Source organism: Pipra filicauda, unplaced genomic scaffold, assembly GCF_003945595.2.
Source record: "Pipra filicauda isolate LSUMZ 115617 unplaced genomic scaffold, ASM394559v2 scaffold11_size5308982_pilon, whole genome shotgun sequence".
Taxonomy (NCBI): Eukaryota; Metazoa; Chordata; class Aves; order Passeriformes; family Pipridae; genus Pipra; species Pipra filicauda.
This window is the reverse complement of record NW_024103652.1, coordinates 4035070-4059701: the sequence shown is the minus strand read 5'-3', so window position 1 is coordinate 4059701 and position 24632 is coordinate 4035070. Positions and strand designations below refer to the sequence as shown.

At 37.6% G+C, this 24632-nt stretch overlaps 1 protein-coding gene across 19 annotated transcripts in view; it reads left to right on the top strand.

Moving 5' to 3' along the window:
• Positions 1 to 24632, top strand: part of RALGAPA1 (Ral GTPase activating protein catalytic subunit alpha 1) — a 142620-nt gene that overhangs the window by 63253 nt on the left and 54735 nt on the right. For all 19 annotated transcript variants that reach the window (XM_027726887.2, XM_039386686.1, XM_039386673.1 and 16 more), the window contains 8 exons: positions 51 to 176; positions 1369 to 1427; positions 5029 to 5137; positions 12384 to 12494; positions 13446 to 13514; positions 15298 to 15432; positions 16169 to 16352; positions 23578 to 24442. In XM_027726887.2, the coding sequence (XP_027582688.1) occupies positions 51 to 176; positions 1369 to 1427; positions 5029 to 5137; positions 12384 to 12494; positions 13446 to 13514; positions 15298 to 15432; positions 16169 to 16352; positions 23578 to 24442 (1658 nt within the window). The remainder of the gene's footprint in view (positions 1 to 50; positions 177 to 1368; positions 1428 to 5028; positions 5138 to 12383; positions 12495 to 13445; positions 13515 to 15297; positions 15433 to 16168; positions 16353 to 23577; positions 24443 to 24632) is intronic.

Sequence of the window (24632 nt, the reverse complement as noted above, 5' to 3'; positions counted from 1 at the left end):
ATTGCAGTAAGAATATATATATTTCTCCCCACCTTTTTTTCTTATTTTAGGCACCAAGAGTTGAAGCACAGGTTCTTTTAGGATCTCTAGTTTGTTTTCCCAATTTATATCGTGAACTACCAGCTCTTCACCCAAATATTCCTGACATTGCTGTGTCTCACTTTACGGATGTTAAGGTAGGAATTTTAAGAATATTTTGCTAGTATTCAGCTAGTATATGTTTAATATGGTGTTTTTCCAGAAAATACTAACTAAAATTTTAAGACCCTAAAATTTTTGAGAAATAATTTCAAATAGATTATAAGACTCAAGATCTCATAAAATCTTGTCCAACTTTATACTGCTAAACATACTTTAGAATTACTATTAAGTTAATAATAAACTGTTTTCTTATGTTTATAAAAGGAAATTATGTGTTATCTCACCCTTTCAAGCCTACTCTCATTAGGGCTATTTGCGGGTCTCAGTTTTAATCAGCTGAGACTGAAGTTTGAGAGGCTTAAGATTCGTTATTTAATTTATTGAGAGTTCACAACTGGTGAGATCTGCCTGTGTTCCTAGGAGCTTTAGAAAACTTCTCTGTACATCAATGTGTATAAAAGTTAGCCAAAAGGCAAAGATTAATGGTGACCTTACCCTGTATATCATGAAACAGCCTTGGCTAGTATGCCAGTATACTGAAACTGCACAGAGCTCAGTCTAAGAAAGGCTCCCCTTAAGGTTTTGAAACTGTTTCAATTTAGGGAGAAATGATGACTTGAGAGTTGCTTTATACCTTGCTCCCCCACTGGAGACTGATTTTGAATTCTTTCTTATTTCTATTATATAATGGCTGTTTATTTGAACTGTATTGAGGGCAACCTACAGCTTTAGGGACATTACACTGCAATTGAGTCAAATTCTTCTTGACATCATTCTTTAAGGCGCTGTAGTCATTTATTCTGCAACTAGTTGCAAATACTTTTAAAATTATTTAAATTTTTTAAAAATGCTTGTTTAAATCTGGAAGTAGTAGATTCTTTCTCTCATATCCATCAGCACTATTCACAGAAGCTAGCTTCAAGGAGTCCCTTATTGGTTTTTTTACCCTTGATATTTTGTGGAAATGTTTTGACAAAAATTGGATAAATGGTTCATCAGCAGAAATTAGAACAGAAACTTGTGGGATATTCTTGGGGTAGCACAATAATGAGCATCTGGGACAGACTAGAAGTTTGGAGTAGTAGTAAGCAAACAATTCATCTGACCAGATCCTAGAGACTTAGCTAAGCAACATGCCTGTGTGCACTATAATAAAATTCTGATTTTCTGATGCTTCATGTTATGGAGTTATGGGTAAATCAATGAGTGTTTTCCACTTTGTTTTAGGAACTCATAATTAAAACTGTGTTAAGTTCAGCAAGAGAGGAGCCGTCTGGTCCTGCGCGGTAGGTCATATAAAAAGAGCTTCTAAATTAATAGATTTTTTTCTTTAATGGACTGTTTTGAGGTGGATATATTTGAAATCTTAAAGTAAAAGTTTGTGTGCATTTTATTAATGATTTTCTTCACCATAAAACTATGATCCACCATGTGAATTTGAAATTGTTTGTAATAGAGATATTAAAAGAATAGACTGGGCTGGTCTAATCCAATATCCTTTCTCTGATAGTGGTTGATAGGAAAGAGTGTAAATATGGGTAAGAGAATAAGCTGTATGCTTTCGCAGCCTACCCTGGTGTTCAGCTCGAGGATTTTCCATACCACAGAGGCATTTTTTACTTTCATTGAAGACAAGACTATTTATAAGGGGAAGGTATAGTTATTTTTTTATTGGACCACATGATTTAATTTGAAAAACAGACAGAAACAATACAATGTAAAGGAGCTTTTTTTTTTTTTATGGTATGGACAAGAAGCAGAAAATATTGAGCTAAACATTAAACTGGGAATGGTTGCTCTGATGCTTAAACCTAAGCATCTTCATCAAGTAGGGGACTTCAGAGAGGATAGGTATCGGTTTTCTATTTCTTAATCTGTTTAGGATTTTGTTCCTCCTTACCCATCCTCAGAGGCTTTCACTTAGAGTCCTGCCTATGGGATTGGAACAGGAGTCTGTAACACCTACCAAGGAAGAACATACTTGTGTACCTTACATGTTTGGGAAGAATGTATATATATGTCCAACTAATATATATTGTCACTTAAAAATACTAAAACTACATACCTGAAAAACTACAAGCCTGGAAAGATCAGCTTATTGAACCTTTAAATATTTTGCTGGAAAATCAAGAGCGGTTTTCATCAGCCCACCTGTTTCTTCACTTGATCTGATAATATCTTTCAACACAGGGGAAGGAGGGAATGTTCTGAGATCATGTTAATTTCATTTTTCCTGTTCTTTACAAAACTGATTTCTGAAAAGCATAACACTCTCCATTTTGCTTTTGAAAAAAGTGATTTAAATCCACTTGGTTCATAATATTGTTTCTGATCCTGTGGCACTGAGGCACACTGTATGGGCATCTTCAGTTCTGGCAGTGTGACTGGGAAGAGGAAGAGAACATCCTGCGCATCCCCATATCCTGTCTGGCTATGAGGGTGTGTGTATAGCCGCAGAGCATATGTGCATGCACAGCCTTTCAGAATGCTGAGTTTATGCTGCCCCCAAAATACAGAGTTGGACCACTGTATGTAATAGCATTAAATTAAGATTGAAAAGGAATAGATGCCCAATGTCTCTTTGGGTTACCTCTGCCCCTCACCTTCTTCTGAGAGACAGAAGAGTTTGTCTTCATTGGAGGGATAATGATGTTACCACAGCTTCTGAAGCCTGACTGCCTTACTCCTCAGTGGCCATTTATCCACGGTCCTTTTTGGTAATAACTTCTCTGATACCATGTTTTACAGCAGTACAGAATTCATAGGGGTCACACGCTGAGGTTGTCTTTAGGATCTGCATTACAATTTTGCTACATCAGCTCAGCCACTAGTAGAGGCTTAATTGTCTTTGCAATTTCCTAGGAGAGAACATAGGTACATAGCTGGTACTTGGAACATAGATACACAAGCTTTGTGTATCTATAGTAAGTCTGAGACATTATATATATTATATGCATATATATACCCAAGCTGTAAATCTCTGGTTTTTATCACTTCCACAGAGGCTCAGTGTTTTGTGTTTTGACCCAACTAGTCTTCAGGGAAGTCACTTGTCTGAAATATGTTCTACTCTCAGATCTCCATCTCTAAAGAATAAGAACTGTATTAATCAAATACCTCTCCTGCTGCTAACAGTCTGAAAAAGAAGTGACAGGTTGATGGACTTCTTCTGCTTGTGCTCAGCAATCACAGCCTTAACAGGCTGTGATTCTTTAATGATAATATTATGACCGCATTATTATACAGTTTTTCAGACTATTCTGAATAATGATAACAAAACTGGCATTCTTAGTAGAAACCTCCCAGACTCTACATCAGTATATCACTGGATGTGGAATGGTTCTCAGTAGCATGAAGAAAACTTAAATAGTAACACAGACTTAGAATTGTCTACTCCTCTGTATACTAAAGATTTTTTTTTGAGTCACTTTACACAAACTGTCTACAGTTATTGTTAAATATATTCTTATTTTCTTTTTGTCAGAAAGAATTGAAACACATACTATGGACATGGCAGAAGTGTAGATTGCTCCACATCCTCTGAGGCTGGAGTGTGTTTAAAACATTCCTGGAAGTAGCTTGCAGTAGAAGCTTGTAGTAGTAAATTGTCCTGAAAATTTTCTCTAAGAAGAAAATTACAAAGATCTTAGATTATTCCAATACTTATTTAATTTTTACAGTCAGGTTGGATTTATGACCAGTATATAGGAATAATCTTTTCTAGTGGAAATTAAATTTTTATGTGTCTTACTGCACATCATAAGATTTCTAACCGTTTCCTTTCTTAATTGTGATCTATACTCAGTATGCCCTTCAACTTTTCCTCCATATGCAATATTTCCCAAAGTTGTTTATTATTTTTATCACTTTTTTCCTTGCAGTTATTCTCTCAGTGGCAATGTACAAAACAGGGTGGTTTTACACTACCATGTAGAATTGATTCCTGTATGTAATTTTGCTACCTGTAAGCATTTTCATGATTCTGTGTAGCCTTAAAACCCTTTTTCTGCAGCACAGGCTTCATAGCCACTTCTGTTCCTATTCTAGCCTATGATTTTTCCCTCCCAGGTGTAATGGTTTGCAGTTTACATGACTGGCTTTCATCTTGTTGATTTTGGATTGCTTTCTAATTTTATCCAGAGGATTTTGAATTCTTAAATTTTTCCTAAAATATTTGCATACTGTGTTCTAGAAGATAATTACTAATGACTGAGATGGCTTAAGCTAACTCCTTAACATTTCTGAACAAATTTCATCCATATGATTTGAACACATATACCTAAATAGCCTTTACCTTTACACTTCTATTTCCTGATTTAAATGAAGAAACAACAGAAGTTGAAGTACTTAATCACAGTATGTATACTGTCTATAGCATTCATTTACCCCTCCTCTATTCATCCGTATTTATTGTCAATCGAAAACAATGTAAACATCTATGAACACGTAACATTTCCCTCTCTTGTCTCTGTGTCTCAGAAGCTCTAAATAAATACGAACAACTCTTATGTTGGAACAGAGGAACCTTCCACCACAATTTTTACTTTGTCTTAAGAAAATATAAGAATTTCTCATGCATTGATTTCAGGTAATAGTTTTAATCAAAAAAGCACATAGAGATGCAGGAGTTCTTGATATCTTTTTGGATTTTTCAGTTACTCAGAAGGATGCTTCCTCTGTCCTTTCCTCTGCCTTCACCAGGGTACTTCAGATTTTTTGCTCATTTTTATAGAAGTTACAGCACTGTAAAGGTTTTTGTGTAGTTCTTTTGGAAATACTAAAAACATATTTGTTGTTATATGTCTTTAGCAAGGCATAATAAATCATAAAAATTGCACATTCTTGTAGAATGTTTCTCAACACTTGTCCTCCAATGTTGTTCTACAGATGTGTTGCGCTTTGCAGCCTTGGTATTTGGATCTGTGAGGAACTCGTTCATGAATCACATCATCCTCAGATCAAGGAAGCATTGAATGTGATTTGTGTTTCTTTAAAGGTGAGAGACTTAAACTTTTACAATGTATATTGACTTGATGTGTAAAGATATTTTGTCTTTTCAAAGTCATGATCACATTTTAGCATCCTTATTTTGGTCTCATTTGCAATCCTTACAAAAGAGTGAATTCAGTTCAATTAATGGGTCTCTGAACTGTCAAGAGTTCTTTACCCTTCTTTAAGTTTGGAGGGAAAGGTGTGCTGGGAGATAAGATAGTGGATCTTTATCTTAATATACATAATTAGCCACTTTAACCTCTACACTTTGGGCCATAGTAGTTTGTCCATCACCCCATCTTCCTTTAATAATCCTTGCAATTCAGATTTCAGTAAAAGCACTACTGTCTCTGTCTGGCTTTGTCCAGTTATACCCCTTCCCACATCCGGGACCCAAACTTCCACTAGGGTTTTCTGCATCTGTTTGTAACCAGATCCAGGAGCCTGTGGTGGATTAACCTTAAGTAAGGGCCAAACTTTCACCCCTCCACTCACTCATTACCCCTCCACAACAGGACAGGGACAAAACAGCATGAAAAATCTTATGGGTCAAGATGAAGGCAGGGAGATTGCTTACCAGCTACCATCATGGGCAAAACAGATTTGAGTTAGGGAAGTTAACTTAATTTATTGCTAGTTAAAATAATTTCAGCAGTGAGAAGCAAAGACAGAATTTAAAATGTCACCTTTCCCAGCCCTCCCTTTCAGCTTCACTCCTTCGTTTCCAACTCCTCTGCCTCCCTCTACCCCCAAGTAGTACAGAGCAGATGAGAAATGAGGAGTTATGGTCAGTACACAACAGTTACTATCTACTACTTCTTCCTCCCTCCTTTCACTGGCTGCAGTCCTTCAGGATAAGCCTCCTTCTGTGTAGACTGTCTGTGGACTGCCCACAGACAACTCTCAAGAAATATCCAATGCTGCAGTGCGGGATGCTCCAGTGTGGATCTCCTTTGGCATAGTCTTTTCCATAGGCTGCAGGGAAATCTCTGCTCTAGCATCTGGAGCACCTCATCCCCCTCCTCCTTCTCTGACCTTTGTGTTTGCCTACTGTTTGTCATTCCTTTCTTTTTTTTTTTTTTTTGGTTTTCCATTCTGTGCCTGTGTGGCATATTTACCCTTTCTTAAATATGTTTTCACAAAGTCGCCACATACTTGGCAGATGGGCTCAGCTGTTCTTTGGTGGGTCCATTGCAGAGCTGGCTGGAACCTGCTTTTTCTGGCATGGGGCAGTCCCTAGCCTTTTCTCACAGAGAATCCCCTGTAGCTTCTCCGTTACCAAAACCTAGCCATATACACCCAGCAGAGAACCATACAAAGACACTGGACTGCAAAAGTGTTGGAGTTTTTCCTTCTGCAGCATTTGTGTTTTCTGCCTAGGCCAGCCGTGGTTGTCCAAGTTACTCACATCCTGACTAATTGGCATCCTGGGCTACCAGTACTCTTAAAACCTCTGTGGTGCATTCTGTTGCCACTTTGCAAAAGGAAGAGGTCATGGTAGAGGGGATATTGGAAGGAATCCCAGTTTTGGGAGCCATCTACCATGTATGCAGAAAGTCTGTCCCAAGCCAAGTTGCTGCCTTGTACTCTTTGGCTACTGACTGAACAGAGCATCCAGTGTAAGAGGGGACCAGGAAAGAAAGTGGGAAGGTGGCAAGTGCAAAGGCCAAGCAGTTTTCCAAAGCTTCTTGTGCTCCTTGCTCACCTGCTCTCTTCTTGCCCCCACCAGCCAAATCCCATTATGCCCATAGGCTCACGACATTCTGTGCATGTTCACTTCTGAGTTTGAGAGTCCCTGCGTTACGCAGTATTGTTTCTTAGTCCTGCCTAGATATTTAGAAAGAAATGTACAGTACTTATGCTGCATGCCTGGAAGGCACTGGAGGATGTTTCATTTGCTGTGGCAGTGCTTTTCTGTACTTATTCCAGGAGCTGGACTCTTTTGGCTTTTTTTTTCTGGATAAGTGTTTTTGTTTTCCTACTATTTTACATCTTTTTCGTATTTGTTCTTGTTTTATAGAGTAATATTTGTAAAAACATGTCATTTTTTAGCATTTTGCAAATTTGCATGTTTGTGAGAAATAGCTTCAAGTTTTCAAATATTTTCAATTTATTTCCATTTATTTTCAGAACCTTTCTATGTGCTCTTTGCATCAAAATTCAATAAGTAGTCTACTCTTTGTATATATACACATTGATAAAAATTGGAGTACACCCATTATACATGACTTCTGTCAGATGTTGGGGACTATTACTTTCTTTTAAGCAATGGTAATCTGAAAAATATCTTAGCAGATCAGCTCATCACATCTCGTGATGCAGGTTTTGAGTCTACATCTAAAATAGGTAGCTGCAGGGCTTTTAGTATTAGACTCTAAGTTGCAATTTCCTGTTTTGCAAAGTCACACTCATTCTTTGCAGCTCCACTAATACTCTCTTTCAGGGTTTTCCCCTTGTTTTTTAATATCCCTTAACTCTTGCATTTTATCAAGTTTCTGTGCAGGTTTGATATTGGGCAAATGATGTTTTCATCTTGCTTCTGCAATTTATCAACACTTGAACTATTTTTAATCCTGAAATTCATAGCGATTTCTCTTCTTTTTTTTTGATGTATACATATCTCATTTTTACATAATTATTTCTATCTCATTTACGTAAAACATAAATTACTTCTTGAATGGGAGAACAAAGATTTTTATATTTCTACTTTGTTTTGCTTTGTGTTGGCTAAAACATCCAAAGCATGTTGGCTTTTTTCCTGTTCTGAGCAGTGGCATACATTCCCAATTGAGTTTAATAGTAAAATGAAAAGTTCATAAATATGTCATGGGAGAAACAAATTACCTCTAATTTGTTACCCAAGCAATCTCCTGGCTACCAAGTAGTCAGAGGTTTGAACTTCCAGAATAGATTATTTTCTTATTTTCAGGAGAAATGAATGGATAGAGAGCTTTAGTCCTAGTCCAACTTACTGATAAGTTCAGTTGAGCAAATAACATTGAATAGAAATGTTAGCAGCAATTATATTCCTGTTTTTGGAATACCGGAAGCATATTCAGAGCTGCAGTTCAGCAGCTTGCTTTGGATATAGCTAGTGCTTCTCCCAGCAATGTGGCAATACTGCTGTGTCTGCATTAACCTCTGCTGAAGTCTGAGCACAAAGGATCCTAACCAGCCATCCAGACCCCTGCATCTCATGATTTTGTTATGCTTCTCTTAAACATGCTGTAGATACATCACAAAATTGTGTTGTACAAGCTTAGTTGAATGAGAGCTAAACGTACATTATTTGCAAGTATGGACAAGGTTAAACTCATGATTTAATGTCCAGAAAGCAATAGACTGTTGTGGAGATGAACAGTATGGTAAGACTACCCTTCTGAGAAAAATCCTCAGAGTTAAGCAATGGGCAAGTGCCAGTTCATTAACACCTTTCCCCCCAACCCCATCAAGCAGCTTTTCAAAAACTGTGTACACAGTTTCACTACTAAATATAAAAGTAGTGAATTCTTATCACAGAATATGCTGAGATGGAAGGGACCCACAAGGATCATCCAGTTCAACTTCTGGCCCTGCACAGGACCATCCCCCAAGAGTCACACTGTGTGCCCAAGAGCATTGTCCAAATGCTTCTCAAACTCTGTCAGGCTTGGTGCTACGACCACTTCCCTGGGAAGCCTGTTCCAGTGCCCAACCACCCTCTAGGTGAAGAACCATTTTCTAATATCCAACCTAAACCTCCCCTGACACAACTTCAGGCCATTCCCTCAGGTCCTGTCACTGGTCACCACAGAGAAGAGATCAGTGTCTGTCCCTCCTCTTACCCTCATGAAGAAGTTGTAGACTGCAATGAGATCTCACCTCAGCCTCCTCCAGGCTGAACAGACCAAGTGAACTCAGCCACTCCTCATACAGCTTCCCCTTGAGGCCCTTCACCATCTTCATTGCCCTCCTTTGGATGCTCTCTAAGAACTTAATGTCTTTCTTATATTGTGGCACCCAGAACTGCACACAGTATTCAAGGTGAGGTCTCCTCAGTGCAGAGCAGAGCGGGACAATCCCCTCCCTTGACTGTCTGGTGATGCTTTGCCCGATGCTCCCTAGGACACAGTTGGCCCTCCTGGCTGCCAGGGCACTGCTGACTCATATTCAACTTCTTGTCATCCAGGACCCTCAGGTCCCTTTCCATGGCACTGCTTTCCAGCATCTCATCCCTCAGTTTGTACAAACATCCAGGCTTGCCCCATCCCAGGTGCAGAATCCAGCAGTTTCCCTTGTTAAACTTCATATGGTTGGGGATTGCCCAGTCCTCTAATTTGTTGAGATCACTCTGCAGGGCCTCCCTGCCTTTGAGAGAGTCAACAGCTCCTCCCAGTTTTGTGTCATCTGCAAACTTGCTTGGTATCTCTTCTAGTCCAGCATCCAGGTCATTTAGGAAGATGTTGAAGAGCACAGGGCCCAAGATAGAGCCCTGTGGAACCCCACTAGTGACAGGTCACCAGTCTGATGTTACCCCATTCACTATTACCCTCTGTGCTCAAACCATGAGCCAGTTGCTCACCTACCACTTGATGTGTTTATCCAACTGCGTGCTGGACATTTTGTCCAGAAGGATATTGTGAGAGAGAGAGTATTGAAAGCTTCTAGCAGAAGCCACCCCTGTAGCCCCCTCCCGCTACCAAAACACAGCCACAGAAACCCACTACATTCCCTCCAGTTTAGGTACTGGGCATGATGTTTCATACTGTGTAATACCCGTTTGGCCAGTTCAAGTCACCCTTCCCAGTTTCTTTTGCATACCTCCTCACTGGCAGAGCATGAGACAAGAAAAAGCCCTTGACTTAGGATAAACAGGACTTGGCAAAAACCAAAACACCACTGTGTTATCAACATCCTCCTCATTCCAAATCCAAAATAGAGCACTGTAACAGCTACTGAGAAGAAATTAACTCTATCCTAGCTGAAACCAGGACAACATTCTTTTGAAGTGTGATATATTGACAGCTTTCTGAAGCAGATGAAGAGTTTGATCTGTTTCAGCCAATCCCCATATTCTTGATCAGAACTTCTTGCCTGATGCTCTTCCCATGAATAATAAAACTTGAGTGCACACGATTAGGTTTTAAATTTATTCATATTCATTACTTTATACCCTTCATCTTAATGTGAAATTTATGTCTCCACTGACTTTTATTCCTTTCTTAAATTAAAAAAAATAAAATTCTTTTCAACCAAAGAACAGAAGGGCTGCGTAAACCAGCCTTACAAATCATTCATGCGTTCATCTTCATTTTAGAGCCTGATGAGCTTCTTTAAAAAAAACTGTAAAAATTAAAAAACTAAATGGTTCCTGTTTTTAAGTGGTGAATGGCTGATTATTCAATGACTCTGGAAAGTCTCTAGGTCTCTTTCTCAGGTAATTTTTTCTTACATTCAGTCATCTGGATGCTCTGTATTAAGCTACTCCAGTTTGTCCACTCCATTTGTCTTCTCCAGTGACTTCGGGGGTTTCCTGCAAGCTTTTAAGGATGTTTTCAGCAATCTGGATTTGATCTCAAGTTCTGTAATCAAATTGTTATGCTTTCAGTTTTATTTAATTTTTTTCTGGTTGTCACTCAAGCTTGAGCATTAGAATCTATACCCTGCTTACTGTGCTCTTTCAGAGTACTTTCACAGCATAAAGAGAGGCTGTCTCATGAGGGATAAAAAATAATGGTGTACTTGTCATAAGCTCTGGGAAGACTTGCAGATGTGAGGTGTTCGCTATGTTGTTAATTAAAAGCTGACAATAACATGAAACTGCTTCCACTGAGAAACAGGGAAAGTCAGAATAAGAATTAACTACCCATTGTGTACTCTGGTTTCTGTCTCTGTGGATGACTTACAAGAGCCATTCATAGTCTTTCTTTATGCTTATATAGATACCATAAAAAGCGTTAATTAAAGCTCCATACACCATACTTTTCTTTATGCTTGTACCATTTCTTTTAAATGTAAAAATGGATAGCTCTGCTTTGATAAGAAGCTGACCCAGAACAGAGTATTCTTCCAGTGTATTTTCCACCTTTAATTTTTTGCCATTCAAAAATTTTATTCTGAAGTCTTTAATTTTCTGCTCAGGCTTCATTGCCCAGGCATTTCAGCTTTCTTTAAGATTTATTTTTTTTTAAGGTCTGCGAGATGTATCCTTCTCTGAAGGGTTAATAGAACTGGACTGAGTAAGAAAACAGTCTACAAAGCCAAGAAATTAAATCTAAGTATTTTTGCAGCATAATTGCCCCTTTCTGAGTTCAGAGGTAAACAGCCACCTTGCAGCACATACCTGTGACAGCTTCACTGCTGAATAAAGTGAGATTAAAACAAGTAAACTACTTTTTTAATAATGCAGGAATTTACTTGTAAAATTAACTTTGTCCATGTCGTTTGCTGTACAGTTTAATGTTTTAAAGCAAGCGCAATGAAAGTAGAAACCTCAGTTACATGTCCTGTGCATTAACAATTTGGGGAAACATATCCCCATCTTTTAATCTCTTTGTTTTCCCACTTGAGAGTGTGGAACAGAGTGTACATCTCCTCCTAAGGCTGGGAATTAATTGTACAAATGCATTCCCTTCTGCTTTGATCAGCACTGTAACTGTGGAAGGTAGGCTCCAGTGAAGCAACATTCCCCTGCCTTTAAATGATAACAGAGAAAAGCAGGTTTAAGCACAGAAGCCAAGGTGCATTCATGTCCATTCAAACAAGCACTGGACACAGCAGTTGCTAGCAAACAGCAGAAAAGTTAGTCTCGCATTCAGTACTATGGGCTGCATTTTGGGTATGTGGCTCTTCACTTGCCTTGGTTCTCAGCAAAGACCTCTGATTTCAGAATTGAATCTTTGGGTTTTTTTGCAGTGATTCATTAATATTAAAAAGCATTAAGTTAACACGAAATGAATTCTTTCTTCCTGGCTTCATGATATTGTACTAACCAGTCTGAAGTTAGTTAGGAGACTCCTCTCCCCTTTTCCTCATTGTATGCAACTCACTGGTTGTCTGCCCCAAACCTTTCATGTTAGCTGCTAACATTTGTTTATGAGTAAATAATTCCTTTTAAGTTTTCTGAAATTTAACTCTTTCCCCTGGTAAATAAGTACTTAAGGAACTATATTTATAAAACTGTTACTGAAATTGGTGACCACCCTACCACCTAATGTACTCTTACATGAAATCATTTCATCATCGTTGCTGTGCTGTGTTCTCTTTTCTAGTTTCCAAATAAAACAGTAGCCCAAGTTGCCTGCAGTATGCTGAACATGCTGATACATTATGTACATAGACTTCAACTGTATCAAGCTGATTCACCTTTACGGATTATTCAAGTAAGCAATTTTTGTAAACTTGAAATTTTTAATTATTTTAAAGGAAACAGTAAAGTATATTTCCCTGAAATTAAAATACTGACAATTGCATTTCACAAAATATTTAATTAGTATAAACATAATCTTACTTAACACTAGCAGTAGGGATTTGCAGCATACTTACTTCCTGACTCTGATACTAACATGTAATGTGCTTGTATCATGCCTGTTTTTTCTCAGAGAAAAAATTACATGAGAATGTTGTCAATAAAGTCCAAGGTTTTTTAATATTAAATATCTTCAAATATGTTTATTTAAGTTTAGTGAGAAAGTGATTACTTAAAATATGGATCTGGAATTATATTTTTCATATCCGTTAAAGAGTTTCAGTTTAAAGCAAAAATAATTATTTTGTATATACTTCCCATAACAAGGAAATAGATTATGGCCTCTGTAAGTCCAAACCACAGAAAAGACAGAGATCTCCAGGTAACTGGAAAGGGAGTCATGTGAAAGCTTCTTAAGAGGTATAGCAAGCATTTCTTCTGGTCCTCTGCAATCATATTTTTGATCAAGTGAAAACAGGGTGTATACGAATTCCAACAGTTCTAAGAAATAATGGAACACAGCCCCATACACAAACCAGCGTCAGATTCCTTCCTGCACCCTATGAGTGTGTGGAATCGGGTTCTCTTCTTATCTGAATATTTGGAGTAGCTGTGTAATTTCATTGTCCTTAATGCACTGACGTCAGTCAAGCAGAACATATTCCTTCAATGTCTTCTGCAAAACTCAGTTAAAAGTTTTTTTTATTTAAAAAAATTGGAAAAGAATACTGTAATTTGTCTCAAAATAACTTTAATAGAATTTAACCATGAATCTAGTATCATGTCACATTTACCTGCTTAAAAAATTATTTTAAATTTTAATATTTAGGTTATATTTTAAAAGAAATATGATCTGTTCCCCCAGATTCTGATAGCAACTATTACACATCTACTACCCAGTACAGAAGCTTCTTCTTATGAACAGGACAAGAGGGTGAGTATTTTTCATTTCTTTTTAATATGTCAGTTTAATTACAAAGGTGCATGACAAAACTTTGTTTCAAAATTAAAGCTGTTTTAAATCAGGGATTAGGCTTTTTACATATAATACAGTATATATAGTCATCCTAGAATTACAGCAATATTGTTTATCCAAGTGGAGTTCTGGTGGGAAAATATGCATTTAAAATTAATCAAGATTGATTGTTTTCAGTAATTAGAAAGTCTCCTTTTTCCTTATCCTCGATGAACTTACAAGCAAATTAATGCAGAATGTTCAAACTTGTCTTATAGGGGAAATATACTCTCAACTTGTAGAGAGTACATTGCAAAACATTTACAAGGTTAAGATTTTTTGGTGTTTCCATAGTATGTATGTTCTTAAGAAAGATAGCCTGTAGTGTTCAAGTGAATTTGATTATCATCATCCTTCAAAATGATTACTGTTTGTGTTTTCAATGGGTGTGAGTCCCCTTGCTGAGATCTTTCTTTATCTGGTACTCACATTAGTACTTTCTGCCTCCTGAAAGCTGTGTCTCTTCTGAATTATTTGGCTTTGCTCTGGGGCTGTGGGACTCAATGGTCATTTAAATTTGGGCACTTTGGTTCAGTTCGTTGCTGACAGCTCCGTCATTCTGGGCTACCATTCTCACAGGAGCTGGAGTTCATCTGTTGCTCATTTTGGCCTCCAGAGCTCTGTTTCACCTCTCGTCTGTTTGCAAAAAGTCAGGGGCTGTTGTAGACTACAGTCATATGCCAGGCTGCCACTTTTCCGCTTAGGGATGCTTCCCATAGTTGACAGTTTCCACGTGAACTAATGTTGATCATTGTACATCAAATACCATATAAAAAATTGTCATACCTATTTTGACAAATGTAGTCCTAACGGGTTTCTTAAAAATTGGTTTAATATAAAAAGACTCAGCCCTTGATCATTAGGTGTTTCCGAAAAGCAAACTTGTAATGCATAATGTGAAATGAGTGTTATGTTTGTGTCATTTTTTTAGTAAGTAAGTGGATTTTCTTTGAAAGACTTCTATTTAACTTGGTAAATATTTTAGAGAATCTTGCAGCTATTTGTCTGAGTTGTTTTCTCTTCCACGGCTAAGTTTTAAAAATTCAAAATAATTATTGGAAGTCAGTAAGTTATTAATAATTTGGTGTGGATTTGGTGTGTCTTAATCTAATTCTGTTCTACAGTCTTTAAGACCATCCCTGAGAGGGAGTTGATTCTTTTGCTGACTGAGTAGCCTACTCAAGTTAGTTGGATTTGTTTCAGATGACACCTGGTGCTGCATAACATTACTGATATGTTGTGAAGGAAATTCTGTGTTATTTATAAAGCATTAAATGCAGATGAATTAGTTCCATTTTGTGTAATCCGTGATTCACTTTACAGTGAAATTTATGTGCACAGTGGCGCATCAGCCTTAATTTGGACCTGTGTTATCTCTCAATTTAAAAATAGCACCCTACAAATCAATTTTGAAAACCGAGAGTATCGTCTTATCTATCTGTATAGTATCTGCTCACAGTCTTACCGTGATGAGAAATTGTTGAATGGATGGTCTTTGTTAAACACCTCAGTAGCCAAAGTTTTTACTGATGACATAAGTTTCGAACATACAGTGGTTAAACAAGCATGACCTGCCATTACTGCAGAAGGTTGACTCTAGTGAATTGAAAAAGAAAGCAGAACGGAGAAGTAAAATAAAGTGATAAATGTGAAGTAACAGGTGCTGGTTTAATTGATTTGTAATTGAAAGTGTTTGTTCCAGTTGGTGGTTTCTTTACTTCTGTGCTTATTGGATTGGATAATGGCCTTGCCATTAAAGACTTTGCTGCAGCCTCTTCATGCTACAGGAGCAGAAAATGATAAGACTGAAAGATCCGTTCTTAACTGTATATATAAGGTACATGTTTCTTTACTAGCTTTGTACTTACTACTATGGACGTAGTGTCAGTTTTCATGGAAATAAAGTCAAAAGTTTTCTGTAAGCTGACTGCCATTCAACTGCTGAAATGTGGAGTGCTGGCTCAGTTCTTGTACATTTCACTGTAACAGCTTGACCTTTGGTATATTTGGAATTGATGATTTTATTTTACATTTTGGATGTTTAACCAAGACTTTTTTTTGTATATCATATTGATTGCAGATGCTCGTATTGTAGAAGACTAGCTATACATAAGACAAAAGAATGGAACTTATATACCAAGAAATTTCAGTTAGCAATCAGCAAAGCAAAAAGCACTAAGTTATTATTACTGTCTTTAGGAATACAGAAGAAAGATAGGGTTTTTTTTTCTTTTTTCAAGGGAAGGGGATTAAAAGCTCTAGCAGCTTAGACCTGGCATATGTAATTAAAGAAGATAGAAGATCTAAAAAGTAGCTTAATGATTTGTTACGAGTTTTGTTTCTTTATTGTTAAATTCCACTTTGGTGTAGACACTCTTTTAAGAATTTTCTTTGCAGACCAAGGTTTGTTTCTGTAAACATTAAGCATCTAAAATTTTCTGACTTTTGGTCCTACCTACCTGATTCTAACAAATCAATTTAAAAAATGTAAATAAAAATAAACTTAATTTCTTATAAAACTATCAAGTAGGAATTTCAGTAGGTAATGTAATGAACTTCTGGTTTTGTTCTAGGTTCTGCATGGATGTGTCTATGGGTCTCAATGTTTTAGCAACCCTAAATATTTTCCTCTAAGCCTTTCTGATCTGGCATGTATGGATTACGATCCTTTTATGCATTTAGAAAGCTTAAAAGAACCAGAACCACTGCATTCTCCAGACTCAGAGAGATCTTCTAAACTTCAGCCAGTCACTGAAGGTTTGTCAAATTGCCAAAATACATTTTCTTTCAAAAAGATTTTGTCTTGGTTTGCAGTCTTGAAGTGTTGGTCTAAAGCATATGTTTTCAGCTACATCTAGACACTAAAGAAGAACCATTAGTATGGAAAGAGCAAACATCATTTTGAGCAATTGCAGTTCGATTAACTCAAATAAGTATGTTTTGAACAACACTAAGATCTATATGACATGGATTCTTCCATGCTCTGTTTATCAGCAAAAAGCGTTAAGTACTGCAACATGGATAAATGTAACTTTGCATTTTAGTTTCAGTAAATTAATTTGTTTTTTTCTTAATTTTGCTTCTTTTTCTAAGAATATTTTGGATTTTTCTTCCTGTCTGAACTTGCAATATTGAATGCTTTCTGTGAATTTTTGTAACCTATCATTAATTTGTTGTCAATTTCTTTACATTGGCTAAAATCACTGAGTTGTCTAAAAAGAACCTTAGGAGACCTGGGAATTAACATTTTCTTCACTACTCAGAAATAAAGAATCTGGAAACTATGCTACAGAGGAGTACCATGTATTATGCAGTGTATCTAATAAATACCAAATGGCTACATTGGGAAGAAAATTGAAAAAGATGAGATTAAGATATGAGAAATTCTGTGTAGTGCTATTCTCCCTCTGTATTAAGTTGTTCCATTTAGGCTTCCTTAAGGGTATTAAGAACCAGATAAATGCAGCAGCTCTTTGTAGCAGCTGTGTGCTAACAGCAGGTGATTTTGTGGTCTGCAGTGACTACGTGCTGTTTTTTATGTAGAGAAAATGGCTAATCATTGTGCCCTTGTCTAAGGCATGCTTCATCATCCTCAAGTACTTTTTTTGGCCAAAGAATTCTAAACATAGGGTTGTCCCCTAATAAGCTCAGTATTGGATTGAACAAGTCTGATTTGAGAACTATTGGCAGGAGAAGCTGTAATTATTAAATTTACTGAAGAATGAAGCAAGGTAATATAGTTGGCTTTTCGTCAAATGGCTGTGGTCTTATTAGTAAAAAGTAATCATCTGCTGGGTCAGAATGAAAGAGGCTTCGAAGTATTCATTCTGTCCTAATTACGGTCTCACCTATACATATTATGTAAAGCTAATATTTAAAGCATTTGCCAAAATTAACTTCCACTGCATGTTCTATTACAGTGTAGTGAATTGTAGTAGCTTTTCATGCCTGGCATCTTTTGTATTCTGTAATAATCTGTAATTATGGGTTAGCAGCAAACGCTGTGTGCCTTTTTTAATCTGGCAATCTGAAAAGACAACCCTGAATAGCTTTCTCTTTAAATGAATACAGTTGCACAAAGCCTTAGCATTGATATCTTCATTTTGCATTTCCGACCGTGATCTGTTCTTTTATGATTTCTTGTTAAATTTCTTAGTAAAAGTAATCTCAGATGCTCCTTTTATCTCTCCAGATAAATTAAGTTTCAGGGCTCTGGAATTATAAGTCAGACTGTGAAATTTAATTGGTAGACTACACTATTATAATGCAACCCTGGTCTTGTAACCTTGGCACTTCTAGTACCCATTGCCAGGCAGAGAATAAAACTGACAATGCTTGACCGATCACACAGCATCTGTTCTCCCTGGCATTGTTGGAGGAGTGAGAGGAGTAAAACTAGTGGATAACAACCAGTCTGGGACTCAATCAAGACAGAGGGTCAATTAGTACAAGCTAGCAGCAGAACAGTATGCCAATGAGTCAACCTCTTTTAGTAGAGTAAAAGAGTACATTTTTTTGAAGAAATGGAAATGAGCAGGGCAGCAGCTGTAGGGAAATCAGGGAAGTTCTACAAAGGCAGGGTGGGAATTGCTAGGCTCCTAGGTCACAAGTAAAGCTGAAAGTACTGATATGCCAGAATTCTAAAGACAGGGTGCTTTAATGGATGAGATCTATGTACCCTGTTATGCCTCCCTCTTTTCAAGGTCAGATCCATCACAAGTTTTGTGGACACTTAGCCACAACATGATGTGGTATGAGACCATGAAGATACGGGACTTTTAGGGACTATGTAGTGGAGGCAGGATCTACTGAGATGCTGGAGCAAGCCATGCAATAAACAGCAGGGCAAAGATTTCTTAAATCCTCTGGAAATAGGCGATGTAGAGAAAGAAGATGACTATTGGCCTCTTTTTTTCAGTGACTTGCCAAGTTCTGTCTCTCACAAGGAATCTCTTGTACCTAAGATTATCTGTGAAATTGTTCTCCTTTCTGTAGGCTTCAGATAAAGTGGTAGATTGCAGTATAAGATACACAAAGAATAACTTTGAAATGAGGTGTTAAGAATATTAAACTGTTATATTTAGACCAGAATGAACTTTTAGCAGCTGACAGTAAAGACATCGTTAGGAAGCTTCTACTGCATCATCAGAACTTGCAGATAGCAAGTCTATGGTGCTTTCATATATCTAAAGAATCACTGGCCTTGTTTACAAGAAGGCTGATGAACTGTTCCTCTAGCTAGTATCGACAACAACCTACTCTAGCTACAGTACAGGCTTACAATTGCTGTCTGTGTGTGGTGGTTTGACCCTGGCTGGATGCCAGCCTCCCACCAGAGCTGCTCCATTACTCCCCTCCTCAGCTGAACAGGGGAAAGAAAATATAGTGAAAGGCTCATGGGTCGAGATAAAGATGGAGAGAGATCACTCACCAATTACCATCACAGACAAAACAGGTTCGACTTGGGGAAATTAATTGAATTTGTTAAGGAGCAAATCAGGCTAGGATAATGAGAAATAAACCCAAACCTTCAAAACACCCTTACCCCTCCCTCCTTCCAGGGCTTAACTTTATCATGAATCTCTACCTCCTCCTTACTGTGGTGCAGGGGGATGGGTACTGGAGGCCTGCAGTCAGTTCATCACATGTTACCTCTGCTGCTCCTGCCTCCACAGGGGAAGGACTCCTTCTACTCTTCCCCTGCTCCAGCATGCGATCCCTCACACAGGAGACAATCCTCCTTGAACTTCTCCAACATAAGTCCTTCCCACAGGCTGCACTTCTTCATGAACTGCTCCAGCAGGGGTCTCTTCCATGTGGTTTAGTCCTTCAGGCACAGGCTGCTCCAGCATAGGTCCCCCATTGGGTCACAGGTCCTGCCAGCAAACCTGCTCCAGCACAGTTTTCTTGCTCCAAAGTGCCACCATTCCTGCCAGGAGTCTGCATCAGTGTGGGCTTTCCGCAGGGTCACAGCCTCCTTTGGGCACCCATCTACTCCAATGTGGAGTTCAGCGTGGGCTGCATGTGGGTATCTGTTCCACTCCCATGGGCTGCAGGGGCACATCCTACCTCACCATGATCTACTCCATGGGCTACAGGGGAATCTCTGCTCCAGTGGCTGGAGCACCTTGTCCCCCTTCTTCACTGACCTCATTTCCTGCACAGTTGTTTCTCTCACATATTCTCACTCTGCTTTTCTCTGGCTGCAGTTTGCTTCTGCCCAATAACCTTTTTACCTTCTTAACTATGTTATTCCAAAGGCATTACTACCATTGCTGATTGTTTCAGCCTTGGAAAGCAGCAGGTCCAACGTGGAGCTGGCTGGCATTGGCTTCATCAGACAGAGAAGTCACCCCTGTAGCCTCTCCACTACCAAACCTTGCCACACAAACCCACTGTGCTAATTAACTGCACCTAACCAGCTGGCTTAATTAGCTTATTCACAAGCTAACATAGACTGCGTAGTGCCGTGATCTGCTAACCTACTTCTGAACTTTTACTTTTCATTTCAGGACCATAAACATATGTGGGAATTTCTACGCAATTATAGGCAAAACCATTTTGAAACTTGTTCTTCATAGATCTCAAATCTGTTAGAGATAGTTGTGACTGGAAAATAGTGGTAACATTACGTAGACACAGTTGTCTATCAGTTATTGATTTAATTGATTTTTCCGCTATTACTCATATTTCTTCAGACATATTTTAAACTCTTTTGCATAGATTGATTTTTTTCCTGATGTTTTTCTATGTATTTCTATGTTTTTCTAATGTATTTCTAATGAAAAGGTTTTCCCCACGTGAGGTTAAGTCTTAGCTTTTATTTAAGAAATAGAAATAGAAACTACTTTTCTTTTAAGGCTTTGCTGTTTACCTTTTTACTGAAAGGAGACAAAAAGCACACTTTAAAAAAATACTTTATACATAGTGCATCCAGATTAGCACAGTTTGTGTTTTATGGAGGATATTCTAGAGATGAGTCCTCTCTAATCTGATGTCTATATAGCTAAAGTTTAAAATTAGAAAGGAGTGAGACTTGTTTAGACTAATGGAAAATACAGGTAACTAAGCTAAGCAGAATACTCTCAGGCTCCCTCTAAATGAAGAAAAAAAGAAGAGTTTTCAGAGAGCGATTCATCCCATTGCTCCAATTTGGGATGAATCAGTCTGTACAGGTGCATCATTCTTTGGATGGCTAAAAGGATGAGGAGAGCTAAATTCCACCCTCAGTCATTACGTTTTTTGTTCACTACATAACCGTGGTTGTTTCTAAACTGTTCAACCAAAACTGAATTAAAGAGTTAACAACATATCTTAAGGAAATTCAGGTATCCTTCAGTCATGCCACAAATACAAATTAGTGGTGATGGACCTTCAGCCTTTCCACAAAAGAGGTAATTTCAGGGACTGAGAAAAATAGACAATGTGACATGCTTCTAGTAAATTACCAAGTGATCGTGTACATATATAAATTACACTGCCCAAGCCAGAGGCAGTAACATTGTAAAGAGAGCAGTGAGGTGTTCACTCAGGAAGACAGGTCAACAAAGCAGTGAGTGTAGACTGCCTTAACATGTAACAATATGGCTTAGTTTGTAGAATTTGTGGTAAAGCTGTGATGGCTTGCATTGTTGCGTATTTTGACCTGCCCTCCAGAAACAAAGAGCGTGGTTGAGATACTCATTTTAACCGTTTTAATATATTGAATGTCCAGTTGTTCCTGATCAAGGAGATGTGCTTCTAGGGATAAATTATTAATATGTATCCTTTAAGTTGCAAATTTAATTTAAAATTATCCTGTTTTCAGAAAGCATTACTGGACTTGGGATTTTTTTTTTTTTTTTTTTTTTTTTTTTTTTTTATTCCTAAGGGAAACGATCAGCAAAATCTGATTTGATGTTTGGCAAAAATGTTTCAAAATTGCTTAATTTTCTTTATTTTATTTCAAGGTAACAGGTTGCATCTTGCAATTTACTTTTCAGTATGCTTAATACTTCTAATTTAAGTTTCTGTGTCATCGTTAGATCAACAGTACTGTATTCTGAGAGAAGACTCAGTGAGAAGTACTGTTCTCATTTTATATAAGAGACAGTGACAGATTTATAACTTTAATTTAAGAGCAAAGTTATCAGAAAAAGGCTGTGTTAGGACTGAAAATGGACCTTCTGAACTTAAATTCATTGTTCCACTCTTTGTAATACTATGTCACTTTTCTTTTCCATATGTCCCTTAGGCTCCTAAGGGTGTAAAGTCATGCACACAGGCATTAAACAACCGTGGTCTGGTTTGCCACGCAGCAGTAATAGTAATAACATATGCTGAAAGGCCCCTTGTATTTCTTTAGGTTTCTCATCAGGACTTAATAGGAGGCATTTAAACTACCTAGTGTGGGACTGCAGGTATCTGGAAAGCTTACGTGTCTTTACTCCTAGGAAACTGAGAAGAGTATTACTTTACTTATCTGTGCAGTGCCAAATGCTAAATTCTCAGCATAAATATCCTGACAGAGATGGGCCAGCCTCTGCGATGTCCAGGCGCTAGTAAATACTGTGCTGATACATTTTTCTTCAAGCATCCAACTTATTTGCAGTTTGTCTTGTATAAAACCTGCTTCCAGTTCCTTCTTATATTTCAACAGATGGCACTATAACTTAATTTCCTTGTATGCTATCAATATCTGGACATTTAATTCAGTATCACTGAATATTTTTGTGTTTGTAAATTTTAAACGTCAAGAAGGCTACAGATAATAAAAATGAAATATCTAATTTGTTTATATTAATTTTCAAGGCCCTCATTTATTAAAATATTTTAGTAGATATGAGTTTTGGAATTGTGTAAACATGATGTTGATTTTGACAACTATTAACTGGATGAAATGTTTCCCACAGTTTGTTTTATCTTCTCATTGTAAATCCCAAATTTAGGGCATCCAAGCCCAGTTACAAGAGAGAGGCTACAAAAACATGTACTTTGCCATATTGATCTTGTTCTCTCTTCTACCTGTGTTCTCCTACAGTGTAATATTTTTGTGTCTGGGTTCTTCAGTGGGTCCCCTGAACTAGATGAGGGTTGTCTGTCTGACAGTGTCACTTTGACCGGCTCTGTACTTCATGGGTATTGTAGGGTGGATTTGATAAAAATAATTCAATAACAATATTGTGCTGGGCTAGCAGGTTGTGATATAAGTATTAAGAAATTTCTTTTGTGAATTTAGATGGCATAACATGCAAGGGGAATGTATGCAACAAAGAAGGAGGTGGGAAAAACTGGTAATGAAATACCAGTTATGAAATACCATTACAGGATGAATTTCACATAAGATGGGCAAAATTAACTTATCTTTCTCCCTCCCAAGGTTTTCTAGTCTGAAACTTCTTAAAATGCATGTGACATGAGATTTCCTTTTTAAAATTTTGCTAATGTTAGATTCTGTTCAATATAGACAGCCTATTCTTTGCTTTTATACTTTAAAATCATCCAATATTATTCTCGAGGTAACTACAGCTGTATGCTCCCCAGGGAAATTAAGATGGATTAGACCTTTTGTGCATCTATGTTCCTTTGTATTTCTCAGTGTAATGATGTGTAAAAATATAAAAATACACTGCAGTTGGAATGGACATCTTGCAACACAGTTATGATCTCTACTTCATCAGCAATTTAAGATTTATTTTCACTAGATAAGAAATGGTGTATTTTAGAAGAACAGTGCTGATAACAAAGCTATGGCAAAGGAGATATGGTAGGCTGTAAAATAATGAAGATGCTTCTTTAACTGTCTTATGATTTTTCATGCTATTTATATAGAAGACCAGTCTTCATCAAAATACATATTTTCTATTACTGAGTTAGATGTACCCTAAACTTACAGTGCTCATCCTCTGTTTGAAACCCGTGAAGAGGAGACCAAAAGGAATAACTAAATCTCAGTGTTGTTTTCTGAATTTTTCTTTTAAAACCTGTGCTCTTTCTTTTACAGTGAAAACTCATATGCAACAAGGATTAATTTCTGTTGCTGCTCGTACTGTAATAACACATCTAGTCAACCACTTAGGCCACTATCCTATGAGCGGAGGTCCTGCTATGCTAACCAGTCAAGTGTGTGAAAACAATGACAATCCATACAGTGAAAGTCCTGAGCTGTCTCCTGAACTTTTTGAGAACCCAAATCTTCAATTTTTTGTGTTAAACAATACTTCCTTGGTGTCTTGCATACAAATCCAAGCAGAAGACGACATGCCTGGGGGAGGACTGTCTGCTGGACTTGCATCTGCTAATTCAAATGTTAGAATTATAGTGCGTGATCTCTCTGGCAAATACTCGTGGGATTCAGCCATTTTGTATGGACCGTCATCTTTATGTGGATCTTCACAACAAACATCTTTTGCACTTTCATTATCTCAGCAAGATAAACCAGAAGATGCTCTTTCATCTTTTGAGCATGTGGAGGATGTATCTGCAAGGGATGGAATTACATTCCAAGTAAAAAGGAAATTTAGAGACACTGTACCAACATGGGATACAATTAGGGATGAAGAAGATGCCCTTGATGAGCTCCTGCAGTATTTAGGTGTTACAAGCCCTGAATGCTTACAGAGAACTGGTGTCTCACTCAACATCCCTGCTCCCCAACCAGTCTGCATCTCAGAGAAACAAGAGAACGATGTCATCAATGCAATTCTGAAACAGCACACAGAAGAGAGAGAGTTTGTTGAAAAGCATTTCAATGATGTAAATATGAGGGCTATGGAGCAGGATGAACCAACCTCACAAAAGTCCCAGTCAGCATTTTACTACTGCAGATTACTTCTCAGTATACTGGGAATGAATTCATGGGATAAAAGGTAAAAAGACTCACAAATTAAGAACTTTTTTTTAAGCAATTGTGCTATTCTTGCTATTTAATAGTAGTTGATCATAGAGCTTGTTAAGCCAAAAATACTCAGGCCAGCTAACAAAAGAAGAGAAGAGATATGCTACTAAGGGCAAAATGGGAGCTTTCTTCTGCATTTCAGCCTGTCATTTAGAGAGATA